This window comes from Strix aluco, chromosome 4 (assembly GCF_031877795.1).
Source record: "Strix aluco isolate bStrAlu1 chromosome 4, bStrAlu1.hap1, whole genome shotgun sequence".
Classification (NCBI taxonomy): Eukaryota; Metazoa; Chordata; class Aves; order Strigiformes; family Strigidae; genus Strix; species Strix aluco.
The window spans coordinates 103,240,431-103,258,752 of record NC_133934.1 but is presented as its reverse complement, the minus strand read 5'-3'; the positions used below and the strand labels follow the sequence as shown (position 1 = coordinate 103,258,752).

The 18,322-nt window shown below is 39.7% G+C and overlaps 1 protein-coding gene across 2 annotated transcripts in view; it reads left to right on the top strand.

Moving 5' to 3' along the window:
• Positions 1 to 5,476: 5,476 nt before the first annotated feature.
• Positions 5,477 to 18,322, top strand: part of SNX6 (sorting nexin 6) — a 29,217-nt gene continuing 16,371 nt past the window's right edge. Inside the window, exons 1-7 of one of the 2 annotated variants that reach the window (XM_074824604.1) lie at positions 5,477 to 5,557; positions 5,715 to 5,762; positions 11,419 to 11,523; positions 12,334 to 12,444; positions 14,030 to 14,151; positions 16,146 to 16,269; positions 17,568 to 17,663. In XM_074824604.1, the coding sequence (XP_074680705.1) occupies positions 5,552 to 5,557; positions 5,715 to 5,762; positions 11,419 to 11,523; positions 12,334 to 12,444; positions 14,030 to 14,151; positions 16,146 to 16,269; positions 17,568 to 17,663 (612 nt within the window). In that variant the 5' untranslated portion in view covers positions 5,477 to 5,551. Of the gene's footprint in view, positions 5,558 to 5,711; positions 5,763 to 11,418; positions 11,524 to 12,333; positions 12,445 to 14,029; positions 14,152 to 16,145; positions 16,270 to 17,567; positions 17,664 to 18,322 lie in introns of both variants that reach the window. The other variant, XM_074824603.1, reaches the window with a different exon arrangement.

Sequence of the window (18,322 nt, the reverse complement as noted above, 5' to 3'; positions counted from 1 at the left end):
GTGTTAGCAAATCTGCTTTTTATCCTTCTTGATCACACTTTCATCAACAAGGCCTTATTTATACTGAGGTTTTTTCTGAATCTATTTTATTATTCCCTAGCCCTGACAAGACTCATCAGTGCTAGCCCTGATGAAAGCACTACTGTAAATGGCCTTCTGGTATTTTTACCTCAGACTTGTCAACATCTGACGTGAAAAGAGTAATAAAACTGCTTTGGAGAAGTCTCTCATAATGCTCCTACCATTGCAGTTACTGATTGATAGAGTTAAAACTCCACTGTGAGGCTGCTGTCCCAAAGCATTCCTATTGCCCTCCACAGCCCAGGGTTTAAACCAGGCAGCTCTAAATTTAAAAAACAGAAGTAACGTGGGAAAAGAATCTCCCTGTTTTCAGCTGTGATGTCAACAGAAAGGTTTTTCTGTTTCTGTTATAATAATAAAATCTGTTACAATAATTTAATGTATTTTGTAATGTAATTTAATGCATTTTATAATCACTTTTAGCCTGGAGCAAAGGTGAGGCCAGAAATTCTGGCTTTCTTGTAAAGAAAGACATACTAAGAATTGGGAAGAGTGATAAAAATGATTCTCTCAGAATATTCTCTGAAGTGCTTCATGTTTTGGCTGGTTTATAAAGGAGAAGGGACGTTTAGGAAAAGAGATGAGTTCAATGGCTTTAAATACAGAGTAGGCAGCTGAAATGCTGATCAGTCTGTGACATTATTTATAAACATTTCTATGCACCCCTGTGTACCAGGGAAGGAGAGAGCTTCTTTATAGGCTCTTTTCTAGTCAGTCCTATAGGAGCTACGGGAGATGCAGTCTCCTTGTGCACCCATTTGCAATGAAGTATTTGTGTAGAGCAATGATTGCCTACAATCTGTTATAGCACTATGATGATTACATTAATAACAGTATGCAATCCAAAGAAAACAACCTTCAAAAGGTTCAGAGCTCAGAATAAGTGATTTTTACCTCTGCTTACTGGATAATATATTCTTCTTCTTACAGCTTCTTGGCATTAGTTCGTGGCACTGGTGAAAAATGAGGCTTTAAATAGTTCAACTTTCTGCATTGGTATAGCTGTATACAGGCATGAAGTCATTCATGGCAGACAAAGACAGAATGTGTCTATAATGCCATGTAAATGAATTTTAAAAAGGCAAAAAGAAAAAAATCTGATTCTTTCCTAGGGAAGAAGTGTGCTGAATTGCATTATAATGTATATGCATACATATAGTCAGCATCTGGCACAAGGAGGCCAGGATTTTTAAAACTGCAGAGTGAGCCTTTTCAGGGTCCCTGCAGTCTGAATATAAACCCACTCATCCTTATTATTTGCATATGGCCCCATTATGCTTTGGAATTCACAGAAGTCCATTCCACACTGAGAAACAGATTTTTTTTTTTCTGATGGAAATGATTGTTCTTCAGAGTGGCTAAAAGTTACTAGGTACATACTGTACTAAGCTATATTTTGCCTTCTTCTCTAGAATATGATGTATTTTTTTCCCATCTCTGTTTTTTTAATCCTACAGCTCACATCCTCTTTGTGTTCCTGAAGGAATATGATCAGTTCGACAGTCACTTTTTGCTGTAAAGTGATCTATCTCCATAACAGGTAAAAACCCTCTATTGCTAATTGAGATTTTTAGACTGGTTTTATAATAGGATTTTGAAGCCTTTTTCTCTTTCAGCCTTAATCTTCTGAAAACATTACACTTAAAAGCCCTAGTTTTCCACAGAAATGAAAGGTAAATGTTGATTAATCTTTTAAAAATGTAATTATCTGCCCTACCACAAAAAAGCCTTGCAATATAGCTTTAATGATATGGTTCCTTAATACAGTTTCAGTTAGCAGCAGTAGAGAAAATTTAAATGAAGTATGTAAGGGAATAAAATATTTTCATCTCAAAGATGAAACAAAAAGAGGAATCAATCTGGCACTGAGATACAGGAAAGCTGCTCATGATGACCACAGTTTGTCTGCAAGATGTTGTGTTTGAGCTCCACATGAACAATACATGAGGTTGGTTGAAGGAAACTGAGAGCAATTACATTTAGAGAGGGAAGTCGAGAGACTTCTCAAAAGAGGAAAGTGCATGAAGAATAGTTCCTCACACTTTTTTAGAATATATATCAGCTAATGAAATATCAGAACTACAGCACTTGCATACATCAAATGCTTGCATTCATTGCATCACTCCATGATTAGTCACACAGTACAGGTAGTACTATATTACATGATGCCATGGAGTGAAAAGCCTTTAGATCTCTGCAGTGATTCCCTGATAAAAGCCAAATATTTCTTAAATTGTGTGGCTTCTAGGTTTCCAGGGATATCACAAACACAAAGGAAATGTTATTGGTTGGGTAAACCTGGGCTGAAAAGCATTCCTAAATACATGTATATAGCACCATCTACTGACATTATGAGTCTTTGCAGGGGATGTTTTCAAAAAATCTGAAGATCTATGGGTTACAATAGTAATGGGTTACATATTGTATGGGTTACAATAGGGTGCAGCAGTTTTCCCCTAATTGGCACAGGATCGGTCCCTCTTTCTACTTATGGCTCTGTAAACTCAGAATAATGATGATCCTTGCCTCAAGAGTTTAGCAGCTAAAAATGAGACAAAATAAAACATGGCAGCCCAAAATTAAAAAAAAAGAGGAAAAAAGGGAGGGAAAAATGAAACAAAAAATGAGTAGCTGAATGAGTCAGAGTGTGTACTGGAGCAAAAGTGAGATGTTTTTGGTAAAGGGAATAATTTCTCAAGATGTCATTCGAGATCCCCAACACTTTCTTCTGGCTTCAAACTCCTGCATCCTCCTCTGGGCCATCCATACAGCTTATCAGAGTCAACGCAACGCACCCATCAAACCAGCTTTCCCTTCCTTTATCCTGTGGAATTCTTCTGCTAGTGAGACAGGCTGACTGGCATCAGGGCCTGCTGAAAACCAGAGTTGGTGTAAAGTAGACAGCCAGGTGTGTGGAGAAGGAGGGGAGGAACATGATGGTACCAAAGGGCTGTCGGACTGCATCAGTGACAACATGTAGTTTCATTCTTGCTGGGTTATATTTAGTTCATTGACCTGGTTTATTACTGTTATGTAGACATAGAGGAGAGTGTGCAAACAGCCAAGATGGAAACTCCTTAGGTGGGGTGAGCTCAGCTGTCAAAGGAGCTGAGTGTGATCCTGCAGCCTCAGATCAGGCTTATTAAACCGAGTCTTGACAGAAGAGCACAGAGTAGTGCTCTTCTCCCACCTACTAGCTAGGATGTCCCCATGGCATACATGATCTGTCTCTCAGCCACTGAAGCAAAAACAGAGTGCAGCAAGCATTGCTCTGCCAGCAGGGAGGAGCATGGGGACAAAAGTAGGGCAAGACATGGAGCTGGGATAAGTTGATCAGGGCAGGACAAAAGATTAGTATCATGGATAGTATTGCTGCTTCCCAGTTTTGGTAACATTTGGTGCAGAGCACCTTTAGAGCCACAGTACTGCTGTTGTTTTGGAGTATGTCCGTCATGAGCCTCTGTGACATCCAAAACATGACTGAACACAGCCACACTGGAGCAGTGGAACTGTTTTTGTAGATGCACCTGAGGTGGCCATCCTGCCTGATTCACGCCAGTCAGCCGGACTACCTAGCTGTCCCCTGGAAGACGGAATTGTCTCTTTATTACTTGTAAAGCCTTTTCGCAAGTTCTTTGGTCCTACACAAATGTATTAACAATAAACAATGAACGTTTTTTTTAAGAAAAGCTCATTCTGTCACTGATTTTAGTTTTTCCAGAAAAACAGATGTTTGCTAGGTAGAGTGGTAGTATGGTACTGAGCCCAGACTGCACAGAACAAGATGCTAACACATGCAGGTGAACCCCCAGAAATCAGTTTCCAGTGTGAATTGTCTTTGCCCCTTCAGCATGACAAGGTTGGTGTTTAATCAGAAGTCACTTTCTCAGTGTCTTGTAAAATATTTTTACTTCTCTTGACCTGAGTAGTAAGACAGTACTTTGGATGGTGCTGCACCTGTCTGTATCAAGACAGAAAACAGACTGCATACATGAAAATTGTCTAAAGAACAGCTTTTCAAATTATTTACAAAACGCATATTCAAAGGCCTCTTTCCGCAGCTGTACTAAGAACAATTTCCAAGAGACAATTTCTGTTTCGAAATTGCAAAGCACACTTCTGAGCAGTACAGAGCTCAGAAAGCTTTCTCTTCACTTATCTTGAGGCTGCGTAAGTAGCATTTCTCAAGGTGTAGTTTCCTGATCGGCTTAGTCCCCGTCTAAATCCATGGCGCTACTGTGGCAAGCGGTGGTCCTGTCCCACTAAGGCTTGTGTAACCATGGACTTGGCTGGATCGTGGAGCCGACTCAGATGGAAACCAATCATTTGTTGCAGGATTAATTTGCAGCTGGATCAATGCCCTTGTCTGTCTGACTGTATGCCCGTGGGAGTGCTAATGTCCACACCTGCCACCATCTCTCAGCAACAGCACACGCTTACATGGGTTTATGCTGATCATAAAACCCCACCCTGAGGCTGTTTCTTGGCTGTTTCAGCTCTGATTCACAGAGAAATGCAGTCTCAGGCATGGAGTCCCTATCCTCCACGCTTGTATTTGGTTTAGTCTGCAGATGCTGATGCTTTCCACTGTCATCAGACAAAGGGGCATTTAATGGCTCCATTTCCTAGTCTGAATGAAAGGCAGTCATCAATCTTACTCACATAGCTGCCCATAAATCAAAGGCGTATTATAAACTGCTTAATTTCTAGCACTGTGTAACTGCATAGTCTGTTTCACACACATGCTTGTAAAAATGCATGTGGTGAAGGGCTGGTGCTGCGAAGTCCATCTCTCACAGAAATGATGGAAGAGTAGCGGGACAGCGTGAAAGCGATCGGTTATGAATAAAGGTCAGGGATGGCAGCCGACAAGAGTTCTGCCCGTCAGGTGCATTTTCAGAGGTTTTGCACACCTGCTCAGCGTGCCAAGCGTTTTGAGCTTCGTACGCGTGAACAAAGCCCCTCTCGCTTCTGCAAACCACGCGCGGGAAACATTCACCCTCGAAGCGTGGCTGCGCTTTGAAACACCAGGGTCTCGGCGCAGGCCAGGCCCTTCGTTAAGCCCTGTGAGCAAAGGGTGCGAGAAGGCTGCGACACACGCGGCCGCGGCCTCCCCGCGGCCTCCCCGCAGCCGCCCCCCTCCTGGTTCCCCTCCTGGTTCCCCTCCTCTCCCGCCGCTGCGGAGGGCCCCGTCCCGCGGTCACCGGGCCTCGCCGCCGCCGCTCCCGCCCGCCCGCCCTGCCAAGTCTCGCGCCCTCCCCACAGCGGCCGCCGAGCGCGCGCGTGGCGGCAGAGGGGCGGGGGGGAGGCGCGCGGCTCGGCCCGCCGCTCCCTCGCGAGAGGAGCCGCCCCCCGCCGCCCCCGCCCCGCGCGCCCCGCCCCGCCCCGCCCCGCCCCCGCGCGCCGCAGCCCCGCCTCGGCGCTGGGCTCCGGGCGGGCCGGCGGGCGCGAGCGAGCGCGGCGAGCAGCCATGATGGTGGGTCTCGGGGCGGCTGCGGTGCCGGGGCGGGGCGGGCGCGTGCGGCCGGGTCGCTAACCTGTGCGTTTTGTCTCCCCCCACTCCCCGCTGCCGGCCGTGCCCCTCCGCGCCCCCCCGGCCCGCTCCGCCTCCTCCTCCTCTTCGCCCCCAGCAGGAAGGCTCGGACGACGGCCCAGATTTCCTCTCGGAGGAGGACCGAGGTGTAAGTGCCGCGGGGAGGCATTAGGGACCCCGGCGCCGGAGGGCGGGGTGGGGGAGGGCAGGGTTGGCCCCCTCCCTCGGGGGACACTCTCCCCCGGGGGGCCCCGCAGCGGCTGTCCGGCCCGCGCCCGCTGCCTGGGCACCGGGCGGGGGGAGGGGGGGACGGCGGGATGCCGGGGGGCGGCGGGCGGTCCGGGTGCGGAGTGTTTGCCCGCCGGGATCTGTTAATGTGGGAATAGCACAGCCTCCCTCTGAAATTAGTCTCTGGGTGCGTGTGTTTTGCCTTCAATTTTTCATTGTTCTGTCACCCAAGTTTTGGAAGGGCAGTTCTTTCGTGCTTTCGGAGGGGGCTCTGGGCTGCTAGAGATCCGTGTCCTTCCCTGCTCAGATACGTGCCCTGCTCCCCCCGCATACACCCGGACCGTGCTGTGGTCCTGACCTGGTGGACCAGCCTTGTGGAGAGCGCCAGGTTCCATCTTTAATCATGAGCCAGGGCCTAGGTGAAACAGTCCTGCCCTCTCTTCTCTCTTTAGGCCCTGGAGACTCTCCCATAGATAACAATGGGACGTTTACGTTGCAGGCGCACACTGCATAATAAACTCTTTATTGAAAAGAAGTTCTGTTGTTGGGACAGGATGCCATGATTATGTTTCTTACTGAGAAAACTGTTTCCTCTGCCCTGCTGTTTCTGGCCTTCATTTCTCTTCTAACTACTGCATCCATCTTTCTTTAACTTCCCTGCCTCACTTAAGCAACAAACCAGGTAATCTAGTATAATTTATTCAGACCGATTACCCCTCTCGGTTAGTATTTTGAGAAAGACTGACTCTGAACAAGGTAGGAGAGCTGCTTCTCGGTTGCTTAGTTTGCCTTGGCTGTTGCTGGTTATTAAAGTGGCTACATCCAGGATGTTACTAAAAATACAAAGTCTAAAAACCACTGTGTTGGTATACCTTTTTATCACATATGCCATACTCAGGTGTCAAATATAATATTAAGTACCAAGCGATTTTTGACTGTATGCATGTGGTAAGAATTTGGTGCATTTTATGTTCCGGTTTATGACCAGAAATTAAAAGAGAAATTCTAGTATTGTTTTAGACTGATTCTGGCCGCTGTAGAACTTTTGCCTTTAGTTATAAATCCACTTTAGTAAGAATACTGGATTAAAAAAAGAGAGAAGGTGGAAATTGTTGTCCTTTGAGTGTCTTCAGAACAAAGACTGAAGAACTTGTTAATTATGGAGTTATATTTTACATAGATTGTCCCTGGTGCTTAGGAACAGACACTGAAGTGCACAGTTAAGTTGTCTTTGTCTGAAGGTGCAGGTGGAACATAACAATGCAGATCTGAAAGCGTGTGAAACTTGGTTGGTTGGTTATTAGTTTTCCCTCTAAGGCTACAGGTAGTCAGAGTTCACGAGGTAATTTGGAAGCCTTAAGAAATCTCTTAGCAGCCTTGTTTGTGCTGTTGGACAACTTACATCATCCCAGTTGGCCAAGTGCAGTCCTTTATTTTTTTTTTTTTCTTTCCCCCTCCCCCATCTTCATTCAGCACTGAGGAATTAAACCAGAACAGTGTCTTTCTCCTTTCCCTAATTTTTTTAGGTTTCTTATTTTCAGTCACTCCCAGGTTTTATCTTTTTTACTGCTGTGTAAATCCCTGGGGTTAAAACACAGGTTATCTGCATGGTTTTGATTGTGATACAGAAAATCTAATCAAAAGCAATACTGACAGTCTGTTCATAAATGGATTTCCTGTGCTTTAATCTTCAAAACTATAACTTTTTTTTTTTTTCTCAGTAGCAGTAGTAAAAATAAACAGCTTTTCATAAAGTGTTTCCATGGTTCTGGTTTGTTGCCTTCTTCTGTTTGCGATTAAAAACCGAATAGGTCAAGCCTTTATTTGAAAGCATGGATGGCAATTTCTGGTTAGAGTAATTGAGCTTTTAGTTTTGAAAGTCAGTGCTCTTTCCTCTCCAGAAGTCAGATATTGCTATGACAACTGTACTTTTAACTCTTCAGAATCATGCTCGTCAGCTACAGTTGTGTTAAGTTTAACGTAGGGGTGATTGGATGAAAAGAGGGCTGGAAATTATGCTGGTGCCACACAGAACAGTAATTCTCAAACAATTGCGTTTATACCGTATGGAGCCTTTTCCGGAGAATTATAAAACAGCAGTGAGAATCATCGTTGAGGAAGTAGCAGTGGGTGGTCTGTAGAAGGAACTTATTGTAAATGGTCTGCATAAAGTGAACTTGTGGGAATTGCTTTTCTAAATCTCACTTAGGAAGATACTAATGAGTTCTCTTGGAGTAACTCTGTTCCTGTTGGTTTTTTTCATTCCCTTAACGTAAACAATACATGCTTTGAAAGGTGCTACATACAGTATTGCTCTACTAGTACTGCCTTGTGCATTTTGTATCTATATAAACTTTTGCCGACTTGGCTAATGCTCTTGTCTACTCATTTAGGGGAAATGAGCTATCCCTTAGAACAGGTCTGCTAGAAAGTTAATGCTGTGATGACACTTTGTAATCTTTTGTTGTAAAAGTATTGTTTGTTTGCCTTGCTCTGTGTATTTATCTGCCTGTAAAGAACTCCCTGAAGAAAGGGTCCTTTTTCTCCTTAAAGTTTTTGAAAGAGTTTAGAGTATAGAAATTAACTGTTGTTAACAGATGATACTACCTAGGAGTGTAAGGTTTGGCAGTTTCCCTGGTCTCCACCAGCTTCCTTCCATTACCATTTGAAGTATAATTGATCCTTGAGCAAGAGCTTAGGTGCTAAATCCTTTCCTTGTGTTGTATTCTCTTTTAGTGCTGTAACACCGCTTAGCCCTGTTTTGGCTTCTGGTATTTCCTAGACCCTTTGAATAAAACAGGGACTTTCTTGGTGTAGCAAAGGAAACTGTAAAGCAGCTAAATTAAATTAGCTTCTGTTTTGCAAGTTGTTCAGCATGGATGTAGAGTGTCTATCTAAACATAAAATTATTGTGCTATGTTGTATGTATTAGATGGGGGGGGGCAACATACAAAGGGACTGTATCCCACCTCAATTTGTTCCAGAACTTAAGGTACTTTCAGTTTTCATCCAAATCGGGTTTTGTAACATTTTATTTTTTCATTTTCTACCCCTTCATGATTAGAAAACCATCCATTGGTGGCAGTTTCTTTTGAATGTAGTGATGAAGAGATTGCTTAAGTTTGTTGTGTGATGATGTTTATTAATTTAATTCCCAGTAATGCAACGTGAACCACTGTGTCACATGAATGCATTTAAAGTCCTTCAACTTTCTAGTTGTCTTTGACACCTTTCATAAATACTTCATTACCATTGCAGATGAAAATGTTCCCTGTTGGCAGTCAGGCTACAAAGCATAATTTAACATATGATTAAACTTTTCAAAACTGTTACAAACTTAATTCAGTATAAATCAAACAAATAGTCCTTTACAGTTGTATGTCATGAATGAAGTTATCATGTTTAGGTAGTTCTTAATTTTCTCAGCACAGATAAGCATTTTGTTTCTAAAGTTGTGAATAGTGCATATAGCCAGGGTGAGCTGCACTAAGAGTCTGCATACACACTAGTGACAAATTTGAACAGCTGTTATACTGAATCTGAAATTTTGTATTGTACCACTTTTTTAAAAAAGAAGGGGAAAAAAAAGCATTTTAGAAGAAATTTTTGTGACCTGTGAAAGTCTACAAAAATACCGTTTGGATAATCCAGATTATTTGCTGAGATTGTTTGCTAATATATTCTGGGGGACCGGAGAAAAACAAACTACCTCAGACAGTGTAACCACTAAAAACTTTTTTTACAAGCTAAAAAATGTGGTGTCATGACATAAGGCAGACATTGGTATGTCAGATTATGTTTTTCTTTCCTAAATTAGATGTTAAGCACATTGAAAACTCGGTAGGAGCTAGGAGATTCTGCCTCTGAGAAGTGATCTGCAGTGCATTGTTGCATGATAATATGCCTTTGTGTGAGGCAGTGACCCCCTAAACCTTGGGAAAATAAACCAAAAAGCTATGCTTGAATCACGTGTGTGAATACGTTACCATGCAGTGGTTCTAATGATTTGCAACTTTGATGTAAGGAAAAGCTATTACTGTTTGTTTAAAAGCTATTGAACTGTTCTATTTTGCTAGCCGAGCAGAATATGTTAGACTGTATGATTTTTGGTTTACTTTAATAGACTAAATCTATTACTCTGGTTGCTGCTACATAAGCAACAGAGTTGTCTGTGGATTGAGGTTAACAGGGAATCTAGAGTGGGAGCTGACCACTATGATTTAAAATAAAGATAACTCGTGGAAAAACAAGATGTGGCAGTTGATGGTTCTCTCCTAGTGCTGTTCCAGTGCCTTGCAGTGTTACCTTCGAAATCTGCTCATGTATAACCTTTGTACTGTGTGTTGCTGATACTTAAAGCATTTTTGTACTTGAGTACAGGCTTCAAAATTCAGTCCTGAAAAAATTTGCAGGAAAAAGTCTGTATCTTTGTATGGCAAAGCATTTTTATACCGTAGAGTGTGATATTTCTAGAAAAAACACAGCCTCAAAGAAAACACAGTGTCTCAGTAAAAGTAAGCCTCGTGAGCATGATGTTGAAATATTTTTTGACAATGTGATTGGAGAAGATTTCAGAGTTAGTCTTAGTACTTGTGGAAATATTCTGAATATCTGTTGATCGTGATAATGAAATTGTCATGGGACAAATTGCTCTAGAGCTGCAAGGGTGAGGGGACTTAAATTTCCAGTTGGGGTCTAGATGAGGATCATTTCACAAAGTACTGTTGAAGCCTTTGGTCCAGTGACTGCCAAACATTGCAGTGCTCAGATAATCTTCCAGTTTCTCTATATTTGATCATTGTCTCATTTTCTTTTCAATGTGATTTTGGAATTATTTTGTGAGAGAGTTCAGGTTTCACATCTTGTGGAAAAAAATATGCAAATTCCTTGCACTTTAGCCATTTCTCATGCTGATTTTGAAGAGATTGAAATCTTGGGTTTGGTTTTGTTGTGTGTGTTTTTTTTTTTTTCCAGAAAAATATTTCCAAGGAGACTTAGCTCTGCAAAATTCAGGATTTTTTTTTTTAAAGTTTTTTCAGTATATCGTGGGAAATGTTGAACAAAAGAATAGCATAAGACAATGTGAGTAAACCAGGTCTTTAATAGCTCTTGCTTCTTTGAAATATAGGCCCACTTTTCTGCTTAAAAGTACCTTTCCAACTGTTGGTACCTTTATAATTACCTTTACTTATAGCAGGTTGTCGATTCGGGGGAACGGGGGGAATGAAGAGAAGAATGAAGAGAAAAACTTACTGAACTTGATGCTGTCTGTAAATGTACTTTGTCTTGACGATCTTGATTACTAGCTAGTTAACGATACACAGAAATGAAAACAGTGTGCTATCAAGGAGTACTGTAAAGGAAATTATTTGTATGGTCATGTGTGCATAAGGAGTTCTACTGCAATTTATTTTTCCCCTGGAAATAATCTTTTAATGTTGGGGTTTTTTGTAATCTGTCTTCAGTCTTTTAAGGATGTTCAGCATTTCAGGATCAGGGTTCCTCTCAAGGGAAGAATAAGGGAAATATAATTAATATTTTTTTATTTTAAGCTAAATAGATTTTTATTTGTTTAGCTTAGAGCAATAAATGTAGATCTCCAGACTGATGCTGCTCTGCAAGTGGATATCTCAGATGCACTCAGTGAGAGAGACAAAGTGAAATTCACTGTCCATACAAAGGTAAAAGCCTGGGTTTGTACGCTGAACGTTTTCTTAATTATATAGAAAAGCAAGTTTGCTTAAACTGTTTATTGAAACAAGTTAACACAATCCAAATGAAATGACAAAGAGACTGTGTAGCTGCAATACTTAAGAAAAAGATGGGTAAAAAGTTAAGAGGTTAAAAAACTGTTTAGAAAAAAGTGATGTTCAGTTTTTTTGTACTGATGGGTTGTCATGCCATTCCCATGCTTATTAATTGGCCTATTTGCAGGTAGAATCTCTGATATACCTCAATATTCTTCAGTATAGTTTTTTATTAGGTTAGCCGTGGTTTCAGATTCTAAAAATATATTTCCTAATGGAATTACATTCAAGGATAATTTTTAGTTACTGGTTGTTTATGGCTTTTCTTTGTTTAGATGTAAATGTTTATTGATTGTAGAGTCACAGAATAGTTGAGGTTGAAAAAAATTTCTGGAGATCATTTAGTCCCATCTCCTCCCTCACTCCCGCCATTAAATCAGGATGAACCAGAGTGCACTGCGCAGGACTTGTCTGTTTGGGTTTTGAATATCTCCAAGGGTGGAGACTTCACAGCCTCTTTGGGCAACCCATTGCAATTGATTGCTGCATTAATTAAGACAGGGGTAATTACTGATGTACAACTTTTTTTTTTTTTCCCCCCAAATCCTTACTTGGATGATTGGATTGTTTTTACAGGGATATTTTTGTTGTTCCTTTAAGGTGTTTTTCATATAGTAATGAAAACATTTTGGTGTTTTGGTGTTTTCTTTCCCCCCATAATTCTTCCTCCTTTTCCCCTTCTAGAGTTCCTTACCAAATTTCAAACAAAATGAATTTTCTGTTGTCCGACAACATGAAGAGTTTATTTGGCTTCATGATTCCTTTGTTGAGAACGAGGACTATGCTGGTTATATCGTAAGTATTACAATTCTTTTGGTTTATGTGCACTTTTATGTGGACTGTATCAAAAGTACTTGCTTTTCCATTGCTTTTAAATGCAATGGAAATGGCAGATCTTTGTTCCTCCTATAATCAGATCAGATGCTCTAATACTTCATTTTATGCAACTACACAAAATTAATGGTTGAAGCAAGCTTGGAGGAAAGTTACTGTAGTTGTTGTACCTTCTTGCCTTCCACTCCTAAGGAGTGAGTAATTTAATCTGTTCCCAAGTGTATTTTTAGTCCACCGTGTTAAAAGTGTGGGAGATAGGTGAACTGTATAACTTGGTGATATTGTTTTTACAAGCTAATGTTTAACTTAGTTACAAGTTTCATGTTGCCTTTGTTTTAGCTGGAATGGCAGAGTGCAGTAACTGAGCTCTAGCAATTAGACTTTTCCAGTTTTTGTTGTGAAGTTCAGAGTCATTTTACCGTAAATCAGTTGGAGGGGAAAAAAACAACGCAAACAGCATCCAGAATTAGAGAACCTTAACATATGACTTAACAACTTACGTTCTGAAGTTTTTCAGGCCTCTGGGGAACAGAGGTCCCAAAATAGTCACATTACAATACTGCCTATTAAAAATGTGTGCTGCTGTTCATACTTTAATTACAAATAGCAATATTTGTCATCTTGGTGTGAAAGGTAGGTATTCATTTTGTGTTGGGGGGATGTCTATTGATTCAGAAGGTAAACATATATTTCTAATTGAGTAGTGGGTACATTATGATGAATATAATCTGTGATGTGTCATACCATTCTTGAGCTAGTCTTTTTTTAGTCAGAAAAGCTATTTGAAGTGACTAGACTTTCAGTGTGGTAGTAACTAGTCTCAGACAGTTGACTGCATAGATGCTAGATTTTTATTTTTTGTAATGAATTAATGTAATGGGCAAGTATTGGTGAACTAAAATTTAAGGATAGTTTATCTTTATTCTGTGTCCTTTTAGTGGTAGCAATTCAGGATTAGTTTGACTGCAGTGTTTTCTCTTTCAATGTTAATATACTATATTACAAGATTAACCTAGAGACTTGTTTACTGTGTGCTTTGTTATAACAACAGATGTATCTTTAATGTCAACAGTGCTGCAAGAAATAGCTAGTACCTACAAACAATATGGAATGGTGTTTTTGATTTAAAGGTTTGGAGAGTTGTAAATGGATGGTGTGAAAACAATTGTGGAATTATTTTTTTTTTTTTCTTTAAACAAGAAACAACCCTTACCAAATAAGCTAAATCAAAACTAGTTATAAAATAATGATTTCAAGTTTTAATTCATTTTCATGGGAAAGCTAGGTATTATTTGGTTTCTGTTGTATTAAACTACTGAAGCCATTAGTTAATACTTTAGTAATCTTCAAGGAAAATTGGCAAGAATTGGTATTGTATTGCAGAGTGTCTAACTCATGAATGAGAGACTTTATCCGTAAATGCTGTAATGAATGATGAAAGAGAGCCATATATTAAAAAGCTGCAGGCAATCTACAGTTCCTGTACTGAATGGATGTTGTTTGACTGAGAAGATGAGCAATTAAAAAAATTTTGATTCAATTCCAGATTCCACCAGCACCACCCAGGCCTGACTTTGATGCCTCAAGGGAGAAATTGCAGAAACTTGGAGAAGGGGAAGGATCAATGACTAAAGAAGAATTCACCAAGATGAAACAAGAACTGGAGGCGTATGTAGACTTGATTACTACTTTTTGTTGTTTGTGGTTTTTTTAATATATCCCTCGCCTTTTAATGCTGTTTGCTGTCCCATGTTTCTGATTTCACTGTAATGGTTCTCTGTGAGATATAGGCTTGAGAATCCAGTTGCTACATAACCAGGGTTATCTTAGTGATCATGATCAGAGCCATTAGGAAAATTGTAGAAATAATTTCATGGAAGATCTGAAACAGGAAAAAAACCCCAGCTTGTTCTTGAGCATTTTTTTATAAGGAAAAAACTAGTTAGATCCTTTTCTTCACAGGACACCTGCAAAGGGAGGAGGTAACCTCTAACTTTTTTAGTTCTGGTATTCCAGATTTTATAAGCATAACGAGACTTTAAGGTTTATACATGTAGTGATTGAATTAGGGATTTTTGCATGTGGTTGGTACTGTAAACAGAGATGCCAACCTTCTGTTCCCTGAGAAATGTGGAGATTACTAGAAAATACTTTTTTTTGACACTCCCTTTTTTTGCACAAGGAGAATATACTTCCTGAAAATAGTATTTTCTTTTACTATGAATTTAATGTGTATTGAAATATCTGCTCTAAGGATTTTGGTTCCATATTGAGTTACACAGTGAAGTTTCTCCTTGCTTCATCCACTTTCCTTATCATGCATTCACTTCTTTGATCTTTTTCCTGTCATTGGTTTCAGTTTTCAAGTGTATATTTATGCTGCTTCTAGACTGCTTCTATCAAGAGCTCTGAATTGGCAAGAAAAGTACATAGAACTCTTAGAACTGCTGCTTTCTCTCCGAACTCCAGCTGCTGTGAGCAAATGTCTTAAAAAGCTCTGTATTGGTGTTACGTACAACATAATTTATAGCAGAGTAGATATACACTTCATATGCAGAAAACTGGAAATTAGCAAAACACTATAGATTTTAAAGAATCTGTGGTTTTCCAGCGGCCCTGATCATGATTCTCTTGTGGTCTGGTTAGGGGTTGGATAACACAGAAAACTTTGGGTTTCTTCTACTGCCACCTCCATCCTCTGCATCCTCCTTTTTTGTCTTCACTGAATGACTACTACTTTCACTGAGATCAAACATCTCCCAACACTGGCCCTGCTGGTTTGCTGGTATGTAAATCTTAACCTCCTTGCACATAGTGGAAGCAAAAGTGTTGATGATCATTTCACTGTTTGACCTTGGAATGGGGAAAAGAGCCCCTTCCTCGTTTCTAGACAAGTTACGTCTTATTCATTGAACTTGCAAAGCAAAATGAATTCTAGCAAACTTGTATCGATAAGAGTGCCTTCCTCTTAATTAAATCATAAATGAGTAAGTGCTTTAAAGTTGTGTTGGCTGAACTGGGCAACTATGAGATTGTCATGGTTAAACTTGATTTTTTTTTTTTTTTTTTGGTTGTACCTACCAAATGCAATGCAGCACTTAATTTCACTTTTATAACCACTATGAAGCAAGACATCCACATAAGCTTCAGCCCAAAAAGGCTAGGTGCTTCAACATGGAATAAAAGACTGCTGTCTAAAGAGCTAACAAAACTACATGGACATTTAAATAAGTAAGGAGGGTGCAAATAGGCAAGGGGATGGAGATGGGGAGGAAGGAATTTGCACATCAGATACATATTGCGTAGTGACTGTAGTCTGTATCTCAATTTCTTGATTTTTGGGGAGTTGGGGAAAGGACAACTGAATGAGGTTACACTTTCAGCAAACCAGTCTGTGTTAGCTAGCCTTAAAAATTATTATGTATTTGTTAAGCCTTCATTAAAAGTCTCTCTGTAATATGTTAGGGCTTCACCTTTCATCCTAGTATTAACATTGTACTATTTATTTATGCATATATCAAATATTGGAGTGATAACTTCTACTATATCAACTTATAATTTTGTATCCTTACTGAGGATGTCTTAAAGCTGCTCACTAGGCTTATCTCAAACTTAATTGCTTCATGTAAAATTCTTATGTCTGTCTTGTTTCTTGTTTTCAGTGAATATTTGGCAATATTCAAGAAGACAGTTGCAATGCATGAAGTGTTTTTGTGTCGCGTGGCAGCACATCCTATTTTGAGAAAGGATTTAAATTTCCATGTTTTCTTGGAATACAATCAGGATGTGAGTATTGAAAACGGAATCACTGGCAAGAGAAATCAAGATGTACTTTTATGGTGGGATGGAAAGTTGATTAAGAGAGCTTTACCTCCTGGAGCAAATTGCATCAATTCCTTCATACCAGACATACTTGTATTGTAAAAGTTAGAAATTCATTTAGTCTGTAGGAGTTGATTTTCCTGCCACCTGGGGAACCATATGCACTATGTGCTCTAGCCTCAGCATCAAAAATATTAATGGGAATAATATCCAATATGTTTTGGATTAAAAAGATTAGCTTTTGGTGGTGATTTCACATGACGTTATGCTTGTCCACTCTTGGACTGAAATTTTTTTTTTGCCAGGAAGGATGATGCAACAAAGACAGAATGGTAATTTTTAGCATTTGGAACTGTGGTTTAAATTCTGTTGCTAACAGAACTAGAGAGAATTTCTAATGAAGTGTTCTAATAACTAAAGCCTTTTTATTAATAATGTAGGTGAAAATTTGTTGGGTTTTTTTCTAGATATTGGACTAGTGTGGCAATCCACATGTTACATACTGAGTTGCTATTTAATTTTAAGTTAACAGGGAGGACTGTCTGGATTCATAATAACTCTTTGGTTCTGGAGTTAGTGCTTGCTCATATTCTGCAAACAGTTTTTAGTTGCTTTTTAAAATTGCAGAGATCAGCACTGAATGTTGAAGAAATCATTACAAAAATTGGTTCAGCTGAGTACATGCTTAATTTCAAAATATGTTACAGAGGATCCTCTTGTTGCTTGATGTAGAAATGCTTACTGGTTCGGGAACTCAGTTTACTTAAACTGGGCAAATTTAAATGGACAGGAAGAGTGTGAGGAGGCTGAAACCAACATTATCCTCAGCGCAGTGAGAAGCAAATGCTTCTGTAGTTTCTGAAGGTCAGATGTCTGCCATTCTACACTTAAAAGAGCAAAACCTGTGTTATATTAGGTTAACTCAACAGCACTCAACTGTGTGTGATAAATACTGTATTATTGGTAACTGAAATGTGCACCTTGTACATTTGGTGCTAGAATGTTGCTGATTTTTTTTTTTTCCTGGAATAGTGTTTTAGGTGATAAAGAACAGTCTAGTAAATGAGGTAGTCTGTCATTCTGGGTGCATGGTGTTCAGTTCCCATTGATGTAGAGTATAAGACTAAGCAGAGAGCAAGAAAACTGGTTTAGAAGTAGCAAGTTGTGGTATGTAGTTCCTTTTTTTTTTTTTTTAAAAAAAAAAAAAAGCTTTTATTGCCTCCAGAAAATGAACTAACTTGATGAATGAATTTGTTTTTCAGCTGAGTGTTCGTGGGAAGAATAAGAAAGAGAAACTTGAAGACTTCTTTAAAAATATGGTTAAATCAGCAGATGGTGTCATTGTTTCAGGAGTAAAGGTGACTACTGCATAACATATAAAGATTTAAAATGTATTAACATTGTTGTCCCCTTTTTTAAAGAAGCAGAATTTACATAGCTGCAAAAAAGGGCTTTTTGTAGCAGTATTTAACTTAAGAATTAGAGGCAGGTCATGGGAAGGAACATGTGGCCCTGGATGCAAGATAACTGAGAGCTATCTGATCGCTTCTGTGAAAGAGGGCTTTCAGTACTCTTTCCGCTCTTTTATGAAATTAAGCATTTTTCTAATCCATAGATGATTGATAATCAGTTTTTTGTTCTGGCCTGTCATTTATATAGTGGAAAGGTGTATTAGCTTTGACAACTGCTGCAGCTCAGAAGTTACTAACACTGAATTTTACTAGCCTTGTAACATCCTTGTACTGTTTCAAAGCTAAGAGCAGCAGTAGAGGTGATACTGTTTTTCCCACATGCATTTTTCCCAGATGCAAGAATGTAACTAAGACTAAAAAAAAAAAAGATGAAAATTCAATTTCATTTCAACTTTTCCCACAAGCGTAAATACTCCAAAAGATAATTTTGATCTCCTTTCTTTCTAGTGCAACCAAATTAGAGGAGCTAAAGTTCCTAGTTGTAAAATCTTGAGTTTTGAAACTGCTGGAAAGTGGATTTAACCATGGATTAATTATGACTTGGA